A 19,452-nucleotide genomic window follows, 5' to 3' on the forward strand; every position below is an offset into this window, starting at 1 on the left:
TCTCGTTTCCTTTTCTTCGAAGAAAATTTTTAATCATCCTCAGATTACCGCAAGGATAATATTTGAATAAAGAAAGGTACGTTTGATTAAATTTTTGTAAAAATCGATAAATAAAAGTCCCAAATTGAAAAATTCAAGAGTATAGCTAAACTAGACGAGTATCCTCCAAAAGAAATGTAATGTAAGTGTAAGTAAATACGAAAAATCGATTTATTTCGTTTCGCCGTTGTTCGATTTGCAAAGTAAATAAAAAGCGTATATCGTAGCGATGCTACGAAAAGATTAAAGGCCCTCTGATTTGGCGAGCGGTCGCAAAACGCGACGTAACGCGACCGAGCATTTTTGAATTCCATGAAAAATGGGTTAACGTAGCCGCCGGCATCGGAGATTCGTTTGAAAAGAGAGAAATGGCGCTTGCTCCGCTGAGTAAAGCTTCTCCGCTTTATATCGCGCGTTATCGTCACTCGAGACACGAGAAAAACTGCGACCGGTTAACATTTCGAGGTCTGAATCTTTTCCTTCGTGCCAGGATTCGTCGATTCTTCTTATTTTTCTTTCTACGCTATGACCGCTACCGCGTAATATTTCGATTGCTTGTATATCATTATCTGTATCGCGAGAGAGAGAGGATAGAGAAGAAAATATATTAAAGTTGTTTCATGGTAAACGAATACTTGTAACGATATAAGTTGCAGCGTAAGCGTTGAATTTGCAAACGATAATTCTTTTCGATTACGATTCTTTGCGCAACCATGGTTCGAGAATATCGCGAATAAATAAATCAGAGACAAATCCTGTCCTTGGAAAATGCGGTTACTTATGGAACTAATGCTGGAAGAGAAAAAAAACGTGGTTAATGAAAATGAAGGTAATCGCATGGCTGATTCTACACCGATGCATCACCTGTTACGTGGCAACAGGTGGTCTTTTGTCGAAATGAAAAAAACGGGTATAGTTTTTTAACGACTTTCCACTCGGTTCTGAAACGTCAGGCCGGGAAATTTAGGACACTTTTTCTCTTCGTAATTTCTACGATTATCGCATCCGTCGCATTCCAATTAGTTTCGCTCGTATCAACGTCAAGAAAATTCTTTAAAAAGAAAAAAGGAAAAGAAAAAGAAAATAAACGTAAATTCGTCGCATTTTTTTTTTTTTTTTTTTCATAGTTTTTATTCTCCCAACGGACGGTAAGTACGTACGTATTTTGGTTGCGCAACACGGTCGTTACAGAAGATTTCGATTTGTCCTTGCGGACATGTATCGAGATTCTCCGCGCACGAATCGAGCGGCACGCAATATTCGACAAATTAAAGTAGAGGATATACTCGTGCATTTTCTCTCTCGAGTCGAATAAAAAGTGGCAAATCGCTCAACGAACGGTGATCCATCGATTGATAGTTGAACGGTGGTATAATGGCCACGTTTTATGCGAGTAACGTGCCGGCCGGTGACCAACGCTGCTACAGAAATACGTCTATTTGCGTGGCCGGTCACGTGACGAATTTGCGCGCGACGTAAAACGCGGAACGATGTCGTTCCCGATCCCAATGCGTTCGGAATCCGAGTAGTTTGCCTGCAATTGTTTTTAAGAGTCGAATAGCGTTTTATCGTTAATTCGTACGAAGCGAAGAAAAATTTCAAAGGTCTTTCTCTTCGAAACTTGATATTATAACAACAGTTACCATGCAAACGACCAGATCTCGTTTTTTTTTCTCTCCTGTCCCGTTCACGTTGGAAAAACGAATTTTCTGCCAGATAGAAACGGATGAGCGAAATTTGTCGCTCGATTAGAAAGATAACGAGTCGTTCATTACGATATTGGAGATAAAAATCGGATTGTTACTCGGTCGACAATTTCGTCCCAAATTAAAGCTGAATTTACACTTTTTCACTTTGAACGTTCATCGCGAATAATTTATCTACATGAATCCGAAGGAAGAAAGTTGGAATAATTATACTCGTTCAATGATCGAAATCAATTCACTAATTTTTAATTCTTTATGCACGAATTTATTATTCCAAAGATGCTCGTCATTTCGATACGTCTTCAAAAATATTTTCATGCTTATTAAACTTTGCTGGCACAATTATTCGACAAAATTGCGCGTTAAACAGCTGTTCATTTATTATTAAACTTAGTTTAAACCTGTCATTGTCACTCCACTACAATTACCCATTTATCAAAAGCAAAGCTCTATTTTGTTCACTATGGATGAAAACTTTATATCTTTCGTTATGAATCATTCAGGATCCATATCCAAAGTGAAAAATATAAAATTTTAAATTCGCCTTAAAGAATTTTTCGATCCCGTCAAATATTTTTCTCTTTATTTCCAGCTTTTCGAATTGGTATAGATGTTTGGAATAGATGTTATCACTTTCTTTCGAAAGTGAATCCCGACAGAGGGATGATTCGGTGAGAAGTAAAGCGCGCGTAACGCGAAATAAACCTCTGTACAAGATAAAATCGTGGAATCGATGGATAACTCTGAAGGGGGGGGCTCTAGTTTCGTTGGGAGACGTTGAACGGAGAATAATGGTTACGCGTCACGAACCGGTGCAAACCTCCGAGAGTAATGGAAGCTCGGATTAATCTTATGCAAAACATCGAGAAGACTCGACCGAGTCTGCCTCTTTTTTCTCTTTTATCTTTCGATTTCGTTTATCCGGTCAACGTGGGCCAACGCTACTGAATTTCACCGACAAAATACTTTTATCCGCTTATACGATAAAAGTAAACCACGTGATATCGTACTTTTTTTTTTCTCTTCTTTCTCTTTTCCTCTTCTTCCTTCTCTCTCCCCCCTCCCCTTTTTTTCACTCCTCTATTTAATCAAGATTTTTTTTCATCGATGCGTCAGTTTGTTCTTCGATTGCGATCGAAGGTAAACGTTTTTTTCTTTCTTTCTCGAAGACGAAATTTCTCTTACGACCGATCAAACGAGAAATTGCCAAGTAATTCGAAGGAGAGGGGCGGATGGAAAGACTGTTATTCTTCTCGAATAGAAGACCAACTTTTCGAGCGCGAGGACTGATCTTCTTCGAATTATTATCATCGAAGAGGTTTTATGATCGCTCGCCTCGCCAAATTATTTTACCGAATCTTTGCGCTCTCGATCCCGATCGAAACTAAAACGGATCCGTCGTTTGTCACGTACGCGTTTCCTCGAGATGTCGCAACATGTTTGACGACGTATTTATCGTCGTGTAAGGCGAAAAAAAGAAAATATTACGACGGGTCGTTTTTCGATCCGACGAGGATATTCCTTTGAACGGGAATGAAAAGGATGGAAGTGGTTCGTTTTCTAAAGTGGTAGGGAAGAAGCAACGGCAGACGATGGGACTCGGTGAAAGAGAAACGCGATAACAAAGCGTCGCGGGCCAATCTGCATGCCCGGGAAACGGTTTCATCGGTGAAAAGGGATCGGGAAAAGTCCTTCTCTCGTGCGTGATTGTATTTCCTCCCGTTGGGAACAAAGGTGGTAGGAGGAAGGAGAAGGAAGATAGGGACGAAGGGACGATCTTGTCGGACAGTTTGGACTTTCGTATCGGGCAGAGTAGGGGGGGGAGGAGGCACCTCTTCGCGGTTAATCCTTTTCAGTTTCGATCCTCTCCACGCATGGTCGTCGCTCTAATTGGCTATCGGTTGAAGGAATTGGAGAGGTCGAATGCCAACGGAATATACAAGCGTCTCGATATCACTCGTTTATTCGTTTCGATCCGTTTTGATATATATATATATATATATATATAAACTATATAGAAGGATAAAAGGATGAAAAGCGCGAGAGAAAAAAAAAAGAAACGACAGTGAAACGATAAAAGGGAAAATAATGGAATGGTTGTTGTTTCGATGTTTTGCAGATGACAGTGGTACAGCGGGCAACGACGACGGGGTACAGTTGGTAGTGGCGTGGAGAGCGCACCGCGTGAGAGGAGCGGAAGATAACCCGGAAGAGGCGGGTGGTGAAGAACGAGGGAGGCGGAGGAGGAGGAGGAGGAGGAGGAGGAGGAGGAGGAGGAGGGGGAGGAAGAGAAGGAGGAGAAAGAAAGAGGGAAGACTGGCGGAGATAAGAAAACGGAAGTGGGAGAAAGGGAAGAAAGTAGGCAGCGGGAAGGGGAAGGGGAGAGGGAAGAGAGGAGGAGGAGGCCGGTCTCGTAGAGGGGCATCGTCCACGGATTTTCCGGTAATCGGGGATATCGTCGAACTTTGGGGGGCTGCGAAGGTCGCTGATGTCCGCTACGAGCCCTGCCCCTACCCCTGCCACCAGCTCACCAACGGGACAACAACGGAGGAGGAGGAGGAGGAGGAGCGGAGAAGGAAGAGGATCGGACGCCGCGCCGCGACCGACGCCGAGGAAAGTCGCGTCACCACACCTTGCCTTATCCTTTGATCCGGGAAGAAAGAATATCTTTCACCAGCCTCGCCGACCACCACCACCACCACCAAACGTTCTCTCCATCCATACTTCGCTATTACTGCTGCTGTATCACCGATCAGCTCGACCACCCCTCTGAATGTCTTCGCACATCCAAAAGTCGTGCGTGGTGAGGATACTGCTTCACTTGCCTCTCTCTCCTCATCCCCTCTCCCTCGCTATTCCTTTCTTCCTCTACTAGAGATACAAAGAGAAACAGAACGAGAGAGGGAGGGGGGGGGGTTCGTCTCACCTAGAGAAAAAAGCAGTCTACTTTGTCTCTAAGTTTCGCAACTGTCTTTGTCTTTGATATCATTTTTCTCTCTCTGTCTCTCTCTCTATCTCTCTCTTTTTTTTTCTACTACTCCTCACCCTGTCGAAACATAATTTGCCATCGATTCACGAATGAAAATCTTTTCTCGTGAGAATTTTATCAAGGTATCTGCTTAAGTTCGTACGAAACGTTTAACCGAAACGTGAGACGATAGATGGCGTTCGATGATTACGAATAGAAGAATAATCCGTTGTTTCGAAAAGAGATCGCTGACTATTCTCGATCAATTTCGAAGCTTTCGATTATTTTCGATTCACGAGTGAAACTTCTCTCGCGAGAATGTTATCAAGGTATATGGATAGTCAGACGCACGATCTCTCTTCGATTTTAAGATATCCGACTTGCTTAAATTCGTACGAAACGTTTAATCGTACGTGAGACGATAGATGGCGTCAAGAGTGTCACGTTCGATGCGATTGCGACGATTACGAATAGAAGAATAATACGTTCTTTCGTTTTCGCTGACTGTTTTCGATCAATTTCGATTGCTTTCGATTCAGGAACTTCTCTCATGAGAGTTATTAAGGTATATGGATAATTAAATAATATGGATAAACATGATCTCTCTTCGATTTTAAAATATCCGATTAGCTTAAGTTCGTACGAAATGTTTAAGCGTTAGATGATAGATGGCGTTTGATGTTTACAAATAGAAGATGTTTACAAATAGAAGAATAATCCGTTGTTTCGAAAAGAGATCGTTTTCGCTAATTGTTCTCGATTAATTTCGAAGCTTTCGATTGCTCTTGATTTACGAATGAAAACCTTCTCTCGTGAAAATTTTATCAAGATATGGTGAATAGTCAGATCTCTCTTCGATTTTAAGATATCCGATCTGCTTAAATTCGTACGAAATGTTTAAGTGTATGTGAGACGATAGATGGCGTTTGATGTTTATGAATAGAAGAATAATCCGTTGTTTCGAAAAGAGATCGTTTTCGCTAATTGTTCTCGATTAATTTCGAAGCTTTCGATTGCTTTTGATTTACGAATAAAAACCTTCTCTCGTGAAAATTTTATCAAGATATGGTGAATAGTCAGATCTCTCTTCGATTTTAAGATATCCGATCTGCTTAAATTTGTACGAAACGTTTAAGTGTATGTGAGACGATAGATGGCGTTCGATGTTAGGAATAGAAGAATAATCTGTTGTTTCGAAAAGAGATCGCTGATTATTCTCGATCAATTTCGAAGCTTTCGATTGTTTTCGATTCACAAATGAAACTTCTCATGAGAATTTTATCAAGATATGCATAGTCAGATCTCTTTTCGATTTTAAGATATCCGATCTGCTTAAATTCGTTCGAAACCTTTAAGCATTCGTGAGACGATAGATGGTGTTCTATGTTAGGAATAAAAGATCTGTTATTTCGAAAAGAGATCGCTGATTATTCTCGATCAATTTCGAAGCTTTCGATTGTTTTCAATTCACAAATGAAACTTCTCATGAGAATTTTATCAAGATATGCATAGTCAAATCTCTTTTCGATTTTAAGATATCCGACCTGCTTAAGTTCGCACGAAATGTTTAACCAAAACATAAGACGGTAGATGGCGTTCGATGATTACGAATAGGAGAGTTTCGAAAAGAAGCGTTTCGCTGACTGTCTCGACCGATTTTGGAACGTTAATGCAATACACGGTTCAATTTCCTTCCGCCACCTTGCGAGCAACACTCGCACTCGATGGATGCAAGTCTTTGGAAAACGCGCTACTCCAAATTCGCCCTCGAGTTGAGTCTCTGGAGTCGAGTGGCAGTGAAGTGGAGTGGAGTGGGGGAGAGGCGCAAACATTCGAATCGGGAAAGCGACACAACGACCAAGTTGCACCGTTCGGTGGAATTCGATTTGATAACAGAAGGAAGTTGATAGAATTTCAGCGAAAAGCTGTGACGAGCCGCGTGTATAAGAATTGCATTATTGAAAAGTTCCGATGTAAAAGTTAGGTATCGGAAATCCTTCACGCGCGACGTATCGAATTTCTCTCTCTCTCTCTCTCTCTCTCTCTCTCTCTCTCTCTCTCTCTCTCTCTCTCTCTCTCTCTCTCTTTCTGTTCGTTCTGTCGGTTTCCGTTACAGGGTCACGGTTATACTCGTTACTTCGTTACGACGCAGAGAATTAGAGAAAACTAAAGAGAGGAAAGAATGAAAAAGATCGATATCGTTTAATCTTCTCGATTCACGAACGACTTTTTTTTTCTTTTTTTTTTTTAATTTATACGAGCCAAGGAAACAGAAAGGAACAAATTTGATCGAAGTGTGTGTGTGAGAGAGAGAGGTGTAAAATTCGAAGGATAGCGAGGAATAAGCAAAGAGATATATGGAGGAAAGGGGAGGAGGGAAAGGTTTCTCGATGCTGCAGGGTGGTTGCTCGTGAACGCCGCGTGGAAGTTGCAAATGGGGAAAGTTACGCAAAAGTAAGATCGGCTGAGTTGGCTGTAAGTAACCGATGGTTCGGCTCGCGAATGGTATGCCTTCGAAATTAACTCCTTTCCAATTGAAACTTTTTTCTTCACAGAGTTCCAAACAATTTTTCCGTCCATTTTTTTATTTTTTATTTTTTTTTTTACCCGCGTTTTAATTCCGTACGTTGTTTCCTAATATCCGTTAATTCCTCTTTCCTCTCCCCCCTCCCATCCTCTTTTCCCGTTTGTTTTCGGAACGTGAATTGATTCTTGTCGAGAGAGAGACGAAAACATCTCGAGTCAAGATCCGTTAAGAAGTTAACCCCTTTATTTACAAATCAAGTAGCGCATTATCGGCTAATTTCTCCTTTTCGCTCTATATTCTCGTTAATTGGACAAAACATCATTAAGAAGCATCATAGGTATCCGTTTATTCTTAGTTTATTTCTCTCGTAAAACGGTAAATTTTCGTTCGCATGAACATCTTTCGAACGTTCAACTGCCGATATTTATCGAAACAACGAATTAAATTTAATCGTTAATTTTTTTTCTAGATTTCGTTCGTTTCATTTCTCCTTTCATTTTTCACTCTATATTCTCGTCATCATTATAAATTTCCATTCACTCTTAGTTTATTTCTTTCGTAAAACAGTAAATTTTCATTCGAACGAAGATCTTTCGAACGTTCAACTGCCGATATTTATCGAAACAACGAATTAAATTTAATCGCTAATTTTTTTTCTAGATTTCATTCGTTCCATCGATCGATATCGATATCCTAGTCATCGATACAAATTTCCTTCCTATTTTTTCTCGAAGGATCGAGCGTGTTTGTTCGTAATCGATAATTATACATCGATATAAATTTCGTTGCTATTTTTTTCTCGAAGAATCGAACGTGTTTGTCCGTTGATTGATAATTATACATCGATATAAATTTCGTTGTTACTTTTTCTCGAAGGATCGAACGTATTTAATATACATTACCACGATCCACTATGAATTTAAACCTTGCGGCGATCGATGCTACTTATAATCGACGAGAGCGTTATAAGTAGAATCTGAATGAAAAATGGATTAGTCGAATCATTCCCTTTCCCTTCCCCTTTTCCCCTTCCGGAAAAACCCCCTTCCGAACGAGATACGTTTCCACTTGTGTTTAATCGACGGCTGATTTGTAGGGGCTTGAAGCGACACTGAGTGACAGCAAAAAGAAGTACGGCGACAAGGTGAATGCACTTCTGTCCGCCTGGGAGCATGTCACCAATTTCATTCCTGGGGCAACGCCAGAGGCCACCCAGTCTCTCATAGAATGGGCTCACAAGTGAGTATACTCGCGGATCGAACTCGCCAATACCCTTCTTTCGCCTTCCCGCTTTTTTTCCACAGGCACACGTTGAAATTGGTACTGCGCGGGGAGTGGCCCAAGTTGTCACCCGCGACGAAGACCCACCTCAGTGTAACGTTGCAGAGGTGCGCGTCCCACCTGGTGCAACACCCCGCTGCACCCTGGTGCACTGCCCTGATAGCTCTGGTGCACAATCCATGGACTCATCCAGCTCTCGACAGCATACTTAACGGCCAACCGGATTCCGAACATGAGGAGGGTAAATTTCCCTAAAGTTGTCATTCCATTAAAAAAAATCAAAAAATCTCCCCCAAGCCAGCTTTTCCAATAATAATCAGAATTCGATATCGACAGAATTCTGCTGTTCGGAGAAAGGTGAACTGCTTACAATGAGGCTGAAAATACTTTGCGAGGACCGCTGCGAGGACATAGCGGTTAACCTCGCCGCCGCCTGCGTACGTTCTCTCCGGCGAAGCGATCGGTTGCGCTCCCTGTCCGATTCACATCACGTTCATTACATGATCGACGTTTACATTGTCCTCTTGTATAAATTGAAACGCACGCAAGATATATTCGCTCAAGTGAGTACACAACTCCCTCCATCCGTTCACGCGCGCACGGGTTAGATCTACGGGTCCGTGGATCTACGGGTGATGATGCGAGATCTGTGCAAGATAGATCCTTTCCCCTTTCCCTTCCTCCTCCCCTTCCCCCTTTTTATTTTTTATTCTTATTTCTACTTTTGAACAATGAACAAGCACAGGATACAAGAATAGCGTGGATTTTTCAGTTAAAATTAATGGATCTAAGCGACGGATTGGAATTGGTCCAACGGCTCAGCGGCGAAAGACCTACCAAGTACGGAACCGCACGCGTTTGGAGAAATTCTATAAAAGCTGCCGAATTGGTTGCACAATATCTCGTTACAGCCGGTATGGTGAGGCCCGTGCCGGAAACGGGCGCCAACATTTTGGAACAGATTCTAAACTCTTGGGCATTATTGCATTCGAAATTGAAGGACGTTGAGCCCACGTTACCCGGGATGATAAGGAAGTTGATCGAGCCTGCCGAGAGCGCTCAACACATCTATATCTTTTGCGCGGTGCTCGTTAAACACGTAAGTGCATTTTTCTTCCTCCTCCTCCCCGCCCCGCCCCCCCGTCCCTGCCCCGCCCCCTGGTTTTCCCTCCGCCCCTCCCCCTCCGCCCCCCGGTTTTCCCTCCGCCCCTCCCCCTCGAAACCCGTTATCGCTCGAGATCGAAATCGAGGAAAACAGGGGGAAACGAAGGAGAAAAAAAGAGGTTTTATTTTTGTTTTTTTTTTCTTTTTTTTTTTTTTTTTTTTCTCTCTCTCTAATTACAGTTCGGCGACAGCGTAAAGACCCTGGTGATCGAATTGTACATAAGGGCGTTGACCACGGACATGAACGAATTGGAGAGTCAAAAAGCGAAGTCCGATACGGAAAAGGTCCGCGAGACAGCGAAACGTTTGAGCACGCAATTCCTTAAACTGGCCGACGTTGTTGGGAGCAATATCGGTATCGCTCGAGAATGCGTGCTGACGGCGTTCTCACTGCATCCGACCAGGGCTTGTTACGATAGGATTAAAGAGATCGCTGTCGCGTGCGGGAAAACGAGAGCGGATGGGACACAGGGCGATAACAGCGGCGTGGTGGTCGTTAACGAGAGATTTAAGCACGCTCTGGTGGAGGGCAATCATTCTAGCACGGGATCGATGATGATGATGAAAAGGATGATCGATAGTAGTAGCGGGGAGAGGAAGGACGAAACGGCGAGAGCCGCGGGCGCCGATTCACCGCCTACCGCTTTATGCAACTCTACTTCGTTGTTTTCAGTGTCGTCGCCCGCCTGCCCGGCCGCAACTGGTGTGGTAACGGCGTCGATGAAAAAAAGTAGCATCGACTTTCAGAACGGGCAAGTGAGCAAGAGCTTCGAGAGGACGGATCAATTGTTAAAGAGCCTTCTAACCGCGAAAAGGGGGGAGGCGATGATCGCGGGGAGCGACAGATGCCCGTTGCACCCGAGGAGGGACCCGTTGTCGAACGGCCCCCTCGGCGAGCTTTGCTTCAATTGCGGCGAGTTCACCGGGAACGATATTTCGAGGAGCAAAACGCCCGAGGCGAAACGCCCCTCGAGCCCCGGCGCGAGGAACGTGGAGAGAACTCTCGACGCCCTGATACTGATCAAGGGCGACGCCGTGACAGGGTCCGCGAACTACGACGAGAAATCGGTGCCTAATCAGGTGTTGGACGCGGAGAAGCTCGGCCTCTCCCCCCAACTTTGCGACGATTTGGCGGTGGTGCTGAGCAGCCCCCGTTACCACATGCTCAGCTGGGTCCTCGATTGGAAAGAGTTGAACAGCCTCTGCGAGAGATACTTGGAGAACGCCGAGGAGATGAGGAACACGAACAAAGAGTTGAAATACCTGAACATAGATTACTCCCAGTTCAAGGATTGGCCCTCGGAGGACGACACCAAGGATATATTTTTCGGGATCGAGAAAGGTTACGAGCAGTGGGTCGATCTACCGTCGGACAACTCGGAGCAGTTCGGGAGCTTTCAACCGGCTGGTAATTACAAGAGATCGTCGACGAGGAGGAGCCTCGACGACACCACCACCACGGACTCGGACAGTGGCAGCGTGCTGCGGATAAGAAGGACGGGAAGGCAGAGAAAGATCCACAGATTGGAATCGTCGGAGAGCGATTACGACAGCGCGGAGCGTAAACCGAAACACTTCAGGAACAGGGTTAGCTCGATGTCCGATTCCGACAGCAACACGCAGGACAGTCAAACGGACAGTTTGGGAAGCGACGGGTGCCGATTGGAGGTAAAGAAGAAGGTAGGCGGCAACAAGTCGTCGTCGGTCGGTAAAGAAGCGGGCAAGAAGCTACGCTCGAAGGGATCGAAGTTGACCGTCGACTCGGTATCGCATTTCCATATGCTCGTCAACGAGAACGTGCGGCACGCGAACACGAACGAGGACGCGAGCGGTTCGGACGTGAGCAGCAACGATATCATTACCTTGTTCTCGGCCGACATGGACGAGAACAAGCGCGAGACGATAAAGGGCTCGGCGTACACGGCGGCCGCCCCTTTGATCATCACCGAGAGGAGGAGCGATCCGGCGGTGCTGAAATCGTTGAGAATGTTCAGGCCGCAAAACTCGAAGAAACCGACGAGGATCTCCCAGATACTGCAAAAGAATCTTTTGAACAAGAGCAAAGACAATAATAATTTAGAGAATAGCGCGGCGAACAACGTGACGAAATTCGCGCCCATGCTGAGCACGTTGAACTTGAACCCGAAGATCGTGTTGACGAGGGCGGACGAGATCGACAGGAAGTTGATCCGGGCCAAGAAACAGCAACGATTGAGCAGCGGGGATATAACCAGCGAACTGATCAATATACAGAAAAACATGCCGTTCTCGCCCAACAAGAACACCTTGTCCACGTATCACCATCAGAAGCAAAAGGGGAACGGGGCGGCGATTATCGGTAAAACGGATTTGACGCCCGCCGACGGCCGGGATCTCAACTCGAAATCGAATTTGGGTAAACGAAAGTTCGACATTCTGGCCAAGGCTGTCAGGGACTCGGACATTTTGGCGAAGAACGTGCCGGGTTTGAACACGTTGGACATGATGGTGCCGCCGAGAATGCGACCCACGGTGAACGTCGTCCAACTTTCCAGAAACATTCCGCAAAGCCCGAACTCGGGCTCGGTGAACAGCGGCAATACACCTCCCAGGCCGAACAGAACGCCAAGCGTGGCCGGCAATATTCAGTTACCCGGCACTCCCTCCTCGGGGGGCCACGACAGTGGCGTAGGCATGAGTCCCGCCGGTCAAACCCCTCCACCGAGATCCTCCGTTCTTCCCGACGTCGGCGAAGAGACGAATCAACCGCCCGACAACTCGCCCACCTCTTCCACGACCACCAACGTTTCCGGCCAACTCGAGTCGGACTCGAGTCCTCGAACGATGCCGATCCAACGGCGAAACCAGCAGAGTCAATCGCCCAAGAAATCCCCGTCCCCGTGTTCCGCCGCTGTCGCGACAACGACCGCCGTCACTACCACCACGAGCTCCGGGATCTCCTCGACGAACATCGCGTCCGAACAGTTGCAGATTGTTTGCAAACCGGACGGTACGTACCAGTTGGCCTCCGTGAATCCGAACGTGGTATCCAATCAGAGGAACGTTCTCAATCTACAAAATATCGAGGACGGAGGAGGAGGAGGAGGAGGAGGAGGATCCAATTTTTCACGGCAAAATCAGAGAGGCGAGAACGGCGGGAACGGCAGGAACACGTACGAGAGATTGACGAAAGGAGGCGCGCAAAATTCCGGGCAGAACGCAGGCTTGCCGAAATTTCAACAGGCCTTCGGTAAAACTATATACACGCTTTCCACCGACTCGTCGAGCGCGAGCGGCGTGGCGACAGGTGGCGCCGCCTCGGCGGAAACTCTGGTACAATCGGTCTCTCCCCAAAAGACGACTAACCTCTCGAAAGCTGTTCAAACGTCGGTGCCCAACGCGCAACAGGCGAGCCCGTCTACGGGGATAAACGTGCAATCCATCGCGAACATTCCAAACACGTTGCAATTATCGACCACGAGTAGACAGATATTGAATATCGTTCAAAGCTCTGGGAATAACGCGAATGTGGTGGCGACCAGCCCGAACGCGAGTCAAACGTTGACGCAGTTGGTGCAAAGTGTTCAGAACGCCTCCCCCGGTGTCATATACACGCACAAAATCCCCGTCACTATATCGACCACGAATCCAAGCCAGTTGAACATCATTCCTACGATATCGCACGCGAATTCGATACCGACCGGAAGGACACCTGTGGTCAAATTGAACATCATTCGAGCTCCTTTGAGGCAACAGAATATCACGGGAGCTATACAAGCCGTGCTCACCACACCGAGATTGCAACAACAGCAGCAACAACAGCAACAGCAACAGTCCACGGTTCGAACGGACAGTTTGCTCGGTTCCCCCATAGAGGTGCCGAATCAAGTGAGTTCGACCACTTTGGAACAATTAAGAGAGTTCGAGAGCGTGTTGGAACAGGTGAAGGAAAGGAGCACGATTCAACCGCAGTCCCATCAAACGATATCCACCTCGCCCACCACCACCGTACAAACGCAAACGACCACCCAACAACAGCAGCAGCAGCAACAACAACAACAACAGCAACAGCAGCAACAAACTCAAGCTGGAAAACAGCAGCAAGTGTCCGTGAGCGCGTTAGCCCAGCAACTGTTAATGCCAACGCAGCAAACCGGAGGGGCAACGGGTAACGAGTTCACGAGCAACGGTAACGCGACGGTGAATTTCCAACAGGACGTTTTCTCTCAAAAAGTGTCGCTCGCGTACGTGAATCAGAACGCGGGTTCTGCGGTTTCGAAGACACCCAACTCGACACCGGTCGTGGTCGTGACGAGTTACTGTCAACCTGCCGCCTCCCCCGCGTTGAGCGTCACCTCCCAAAGCTCCTCCAGTCCCTGCGTGACACCCGCCCCGGCCCCCATACCCCCGGCCGGCAAAACACCGCCTACCCCGCCCTCCTCGAAAACGGTGAAGAAAGCGGCGCCAAAAACGGTGAAAACTAGCGCGACCAACACATCGAAGTCGTCCCCGATACCGAAACCTCAACAGAAACCGCAGGAGGACGAGCAAACCGCGCAAAGGATTTACGCGATTTTGGACGAGTACGCGGAGCAATTGCGCAACTCGCCCGATCTGAACAACAAACCCGCGCCAAGGAGGAGGTCGAACCCGCCCACGAATCCCAGCCAATCATCGAAGAGGAAGAAGTCGAGCGCGAGCAAGGCGAAGTCGGTGGGCGGGCAGCAGAATTCGGAGCTGAGCCCGAGCACGGACGATCTCGGCAGGACTATGGGCAGCGAGGACTCGTCGAGCGGGGTGGTGCACGTGCAGGACAGCCCCGCCGGTTTCCCCGCCCCCGTCGAGGAACCGTCCCCCAACGTCGGGAGCGCCGCGACCGAGGCGGTTGGCGCCGCGGCCGAGGTTCGAAATCTTGCCAACGACTCGAACGACGGGGTCGAGGTGAGCGTGAAGAGACGGAATTTGATCTTCGCCGAGCCGGGACCGGGCCAGCCGAGAGCGGTCATCGTGCAGGAGGCGGTGCAGGCCGGTTCCGTGTCGGTGAGCGAGGCCCTCGCCTCGGTGACGGGCAAGATGGGCAGCACGGCCGTCCTCGTCCCCGGCCCCAACTACATCCTTCCCATGAACCTCGTGAAAGGAGGCCAACAATTCACGATAGTGTCGAGCGGATCCAAGCTGCTCGCCACCGTTCCAGCGACCGTGCGCGCGACCGGGAACGCGGCCGTTTCCAACACGTTGGTGCTCCAGTCGTTCCTCAACCAGGCGGGCAAGATAATCTCGCAGCCGGCGCAGGTGAAACAGGTGAAGATACCCACGTTGCAGACGTTGTCCGGGAGCCAGGCGTCGTTGGCCGGGGCGCAGAACGTTCAGGGGACGACGTCGGTGGTGATACCCCAGGGGACGGGGGGGAATCATCACGGCCAGTTCACGGGGGAAGGGGTGGTGGCGGCGGAGAAGGGCAACGTGATAGGTGGGGACCTGGCCGCGGCGAAAACCGACGCTGTCGAATCCGGAGGGGGGAACGCGATCGTCGTCAACAAAGGGAACTCGGCGATCGGGCTGATTCAGCGTAACTTGAGCGAGGGTGGGGAGGGAGGCCAACCGATCTGCGGCGTGATCACCAGCAATCCAAATTTGACCCTTCAAGGGGCCAGATTGTTCAACTCGTCCATACACAAATTGGCCAGCCCTGGACTGAAGTCTGAGAACGTGGTGTGCATCACGCCGACGGCGACGATCGCGCAGCACAGCCCAGAGAAGAGCAACCAACAATCCCCTCAGGAGGGACAAATTCACAACGACAAACACGTGTCCATCCAAACGGGTGCGACGATCGCCCTCGCGTTCGCCACGCAATCGGACGTTTCTTTGTTGAACGACGCGTCTCAGCAACAGCAACACCACCACCACCATCATCATCATCATCAGCATCATCAGCAACAGCAAAAGGACACGAAGGAAGCGTCGACTGAGATCATCCCTGGTGCCAAGATCATCTCCCCGAAGACGGTGAAAAGAAAAATGGACGACGCAATGGGTACGTAAGCGAATCTCGAAGAGTCTTGGCGAGCGAAAAATTTTAATTTTAATCTATGACATGTATGACGTATAACGCTTTCTTTTCGCAGATTCGATGTCAACGATAACGACGGTTGGAAGCAAGCAGAGCGGAGGGATCGATGGGACGACGCAATTTCTGGTTACTGGCGGGCCGAGCAGCTCCGACAGTCAAGAGTCTTCCTCCGTACAACAGTCGAGCGAGGGTATCGAGGTTTCGTGCAAAGTTGGAAACGGTTTGTTATACGGGAACGCGAGGTTGCAAGAGGCCTGGGAGCCAGAGGGCAAGGTGTCGCCCGACACTCCTTGGCGATACGTGCCCACGTCCACGAATTCTTTGAGCATAGACCCGTTGAACTCGAGGTACTCGGACAACTCGGAGAACGTGCAGAGCGTTCTACAGATCATAAACAAGGGGCAGGGGATCGAGATGTCCGGCGGGCAGATATATCAGACGAACGCGAAAAAATACTTTATGAATCACACTCTGGAACCGTTTCAACAGTACGCGAATAAGAGCAACGTGATGAAAACGCCTTTGAATCCCAGGTTGGATAGGGAGTTGTTGCAACAGAAGATGGAGAGGAAGGCGGCCGCTATGGAACGGGAGATGAAGCTGCAGAAGAGTTTGTCGGAGGAGTGCGAGGATTTGGGCGTGGACGAGCCTAGCACGAGCGACCTGTTCCCGGAGGCGGATCTGCTATTCGACACGAATCACTCGCCTTCCTTCGACCACTCGTCCCAAGACGCGTCCTGCAGCCAACCGCTGGGCATGAAATCGTACGGCGCCTCCTACTTTCGCTCCTTGGATTCGTCGAGCGGGAGCAGGGACGCCAGCCCTGTGGCCGACTTCAAAGTGAACGAGCGGAGGAAGAGTGGGGGGCAGAGGGGCAGGTCGGCGAAGGATTCCGCGAAGCGGTCGAGGCGGGAGAAGAGGGGCGGAGGGGGAGTGGAGGAATTACAGTTGGAAAATCCCGCGAAACACATGCGATTAACGTTGGAGAGTTTGAGCCAGGACGAAGCGTCGAACAGTAATTCCGATATGTCGAGATTATCACCGACCAATTTGGCCTCGTTGGAGAACGACTCGTTGAAGGATAGAGGGAAGATCGCGTCGAGGAACGGCTCGAAGGAGGGCTCGCCCAGCAGCGTGTCGAGTATACCCTCGAACATGAAGTTGGACATCGATCTGGATTCGGAATCGTTACCGCCTAGCATCAATGTAAACAACGCGTCGGCAGCTAGCTCCGGGGACGAAAGCTTGACCTTGCTCAGCAGTAACACGGCGGACGTGACTATACCCTCCCCACTCTCGCCCATCGCTGGCCCCATGTTGTCGACGCACAAGTACACGTACACCAACAAGAAACGGATCGCGTCTAAGGTTACGAGAATGGATTACCTGTCTTGGGAGAGCCCGATGTCCGAGAGGACGAGGTCGAGCAGCGACGAGGAGGATAATTCGAGCATAAGCGAATCGATCGGCAGCCAACCGGAGGAGAACGCCCTGAGCAACGGGCTCGAGGACAGCGTGCAAAGTCTCAAGTCCCTGTCGAACGAGCGGCGTTGCAATTATTTGAAAAAGAAAGATAAGTTACAGGTGAACGCGAGGGTGGTATTGAATCGGGCGGATCACAAGGGTGGTCTGTCGAAACGAATTAAGGTGTCGAGCGAGTCGATCCAAGATTCGGTTATGGTTTCCAGTGATAAGGCGTCCGAGCCGTCCGACGACGAAACGGGGAATATCGCTTTGGTCGAGCCGGACTGTCGGGCTAGACGATCGAGTTTGCGTGGCCACGTTAAGAAAGGATGCGCCTGTTGCAACGGTTCCCCGGAGAGACCTAAAAAGAAGTCGGTCAAATCCGATCATCCGAGGTTAAAGAAACGATTGTCGTCGAAACAGGCCGGCAAGAAAAGGTAGTCCTAGCGTTCGAACGCTCGACGGAGCATCGCGTGTTCGATCTTCATAATGCTGTATGCTTTTATCCCTCGTGGACGCGGTTCGTCCAGCGACGAAGGAGCTTCCAAAACGTATCCGGGCGTATCCTTGTTACTATGCCGTACGAAAAACTTAGAATTCATAGCCGGAAAGCTGAATCGCAAATAGATTTCGCAAATTCGAATCGAAGAACGATGAGAAACACGCGAATCGTTGAATTTGTGCGTGTGTATATATATATATATATATAATATATATAAATATATATAAAATATATATATATTATATATATTAGTCGATATATGTATGAGGTTGTTGAAACAAACTTTTACGATATAAGTCGGAAATGCCTATCCTCGTATATTAGGCAAGATATAAGTTAATTCGCAAGTTCTTCGTTCAGTATGAACTTGATTTATCAGAGACGGAGAAAGAGGAAAGAGAGGGGGGAAGAGAAAGAGAGGGAGAACGAAGGAACGATTGTTCTATTAACGATTCTCGACAACAGTAGGTCATCCTCTTACCACTAGATGTTATTGTAATACTAGATGTAAGATGAAAATTATAATGAATGGCAGATTTAGATTAAATCGTTAAGGATATTAGAGACGCAATCTAGTCAAAAGATAAGGTTTACGGCGAGGAATAGGCGTGTTTTCGAAAAACAGTAAGAGAGAGAGAGAGAGAGAGAGAGAGAGAGAGAGAGAGAGAGAGTAAGCGAGATAGCATCAGCGCGAGAAAGGAGAAAAAAAAGTGTAAATGATGAGAGAAGGAATTTAGTAAGAAAAGGAAGAAAAAAATAAGAATAGAACGTATCCGACTGTCGATAGATCCCTCGCAGACTAAAGAATTTATAATTAAAAGCCTGAATTCATAATTTCTGTCTACTGTATCTATTATGATGATACTACGTTCTACGTTCTTTTACATGGTATGGTCAGACTGAATAGACGAATTAATATCTATAGATCTCGTTTGGTGAATTAACGTAGCGAGATGTGCATTGAATTCTTTGCCTTTTGCATAAAGTTCTCGATAACTTAGTATCTTAATCTCTAAATCAAGATAATCCTTGTAAATTAATAATGTCGTAATATACCTTATGATACCAACAAGAGAGAGTGGCGAGAGAGACGATTGAACGGATTAATGGCAAAAAAAAGAATAAAATAAACAAATAAATAAAGGTGAAGATATTTGAAAAGAAAGAAGAAAGAAAATATCGAGAAAAGGACGTATAAAATGAAACAAAAAAAAAATATATATGTAATTAAGAGCAACATTGTGTGACGGGCCGACCATACCTTGTTGTCACGGTGCATGTAAAAAAAAAAGAAAAAAAAAAAAAAAAAAGGTATCCAAAAAGAAAAAAACTGTACATTACGTAGATAATTCATTAAAAGTATAGTATTATATCGCTGCACTTTAGTACAAAATCGCTTCACCTTGTTTCAGAATGACAAGTTTATATCATCTTTCGGTGTGCTGTCGTGACGCGTGAATGCCTGCAATTTATTACAAACTATAAACAAAGAAGAAATTCTTGTAAAGGTTGTATAATTAAGCCATGAAACACTTATAAATTTCCGTACGTTTCTTTCGCACCTTCATCATGGGGTGATTGGAAATTTTCCACATAAAGAGTAGAACTCGTTAATCGAAGCGTTTAATGTGTTACCTCTGGCGCAAAAACTAAGGATTAAGGATGTTGAAAAGTAATGTTCCTGTGAATAGTCTCATTTCGTGATACGAACCAAAGTGATTCCGTTTAGAAGCAAAAAAAAAAAAAAAA

At 47.0% G+C, this 19,452-nt stretch overlaps 1 protein-coding gene across 1 annotated transcript; it reads left to right on the forward strand.

Annotated features, from left to right (window-relative positions):
- The first annotated feature begins 4,046 nt into the window (after positions 1-4,046).
- Positions 4,047-19,073, forward strand: LOC122719889. The gene is made up of 7 exons (XM_043946130.1): positions 4,047-4,548; positions 8,337-8,479; positions 8,545-8,762; positions 8,858-9,084; positions 9,294-9,620; positions 9,866-15,701; positions 15,793-19,073. Exons 1-7 carry the CDS (start codon positions 4,519-4,521, stop codon positions 17,640-17,642), a joined length of 8,631 nt encoding a protein of 2,876 aa, XP_043802065.1. The 5' UTR covers positions 4,047-4,518; the 3' UTR covers positions 17,643-19,073.
- Positions 19,074-19,452: the final 379 nt, after the last annotated feature.

Source organism: Apis laboriosa, unplaced genomic scaffold (genome assembly GCF_014066325.1).
Source record: "Apis laboriosa isolate Shangri-la unplaced genomic scaffold, ASM1406632v1 scaffold11_cov152, whole genome shotgun sequence".
Lineage (NCBI taxonomy): Eukaryota > Metazoa > Arthropoda > Insecta > Hymenoptera > Apidae > Apis > Apis laboriosa.

Coding starts and splice junctions, on each gene's coding strand:
- LOC122719889 (XM_043946130.1), top strand. CDS start 4,519: ATGTCTTCGCACATCCAAAAGTCGTGCGTG. Junction 8,480..8,544: donor CTCATAGAATGGGCTCACAA/GTGAGTATACTC, acceptor TTTTTTCCACAG/GCACACGTTGAAATTGGTAC. Junction 9,085..9,293: donor CGCAAGATATATTCGCTCAA/GTGAGTACACAA, acceptor TGGATTTTTCAG/TTAAAATTAATGGATCTAAG.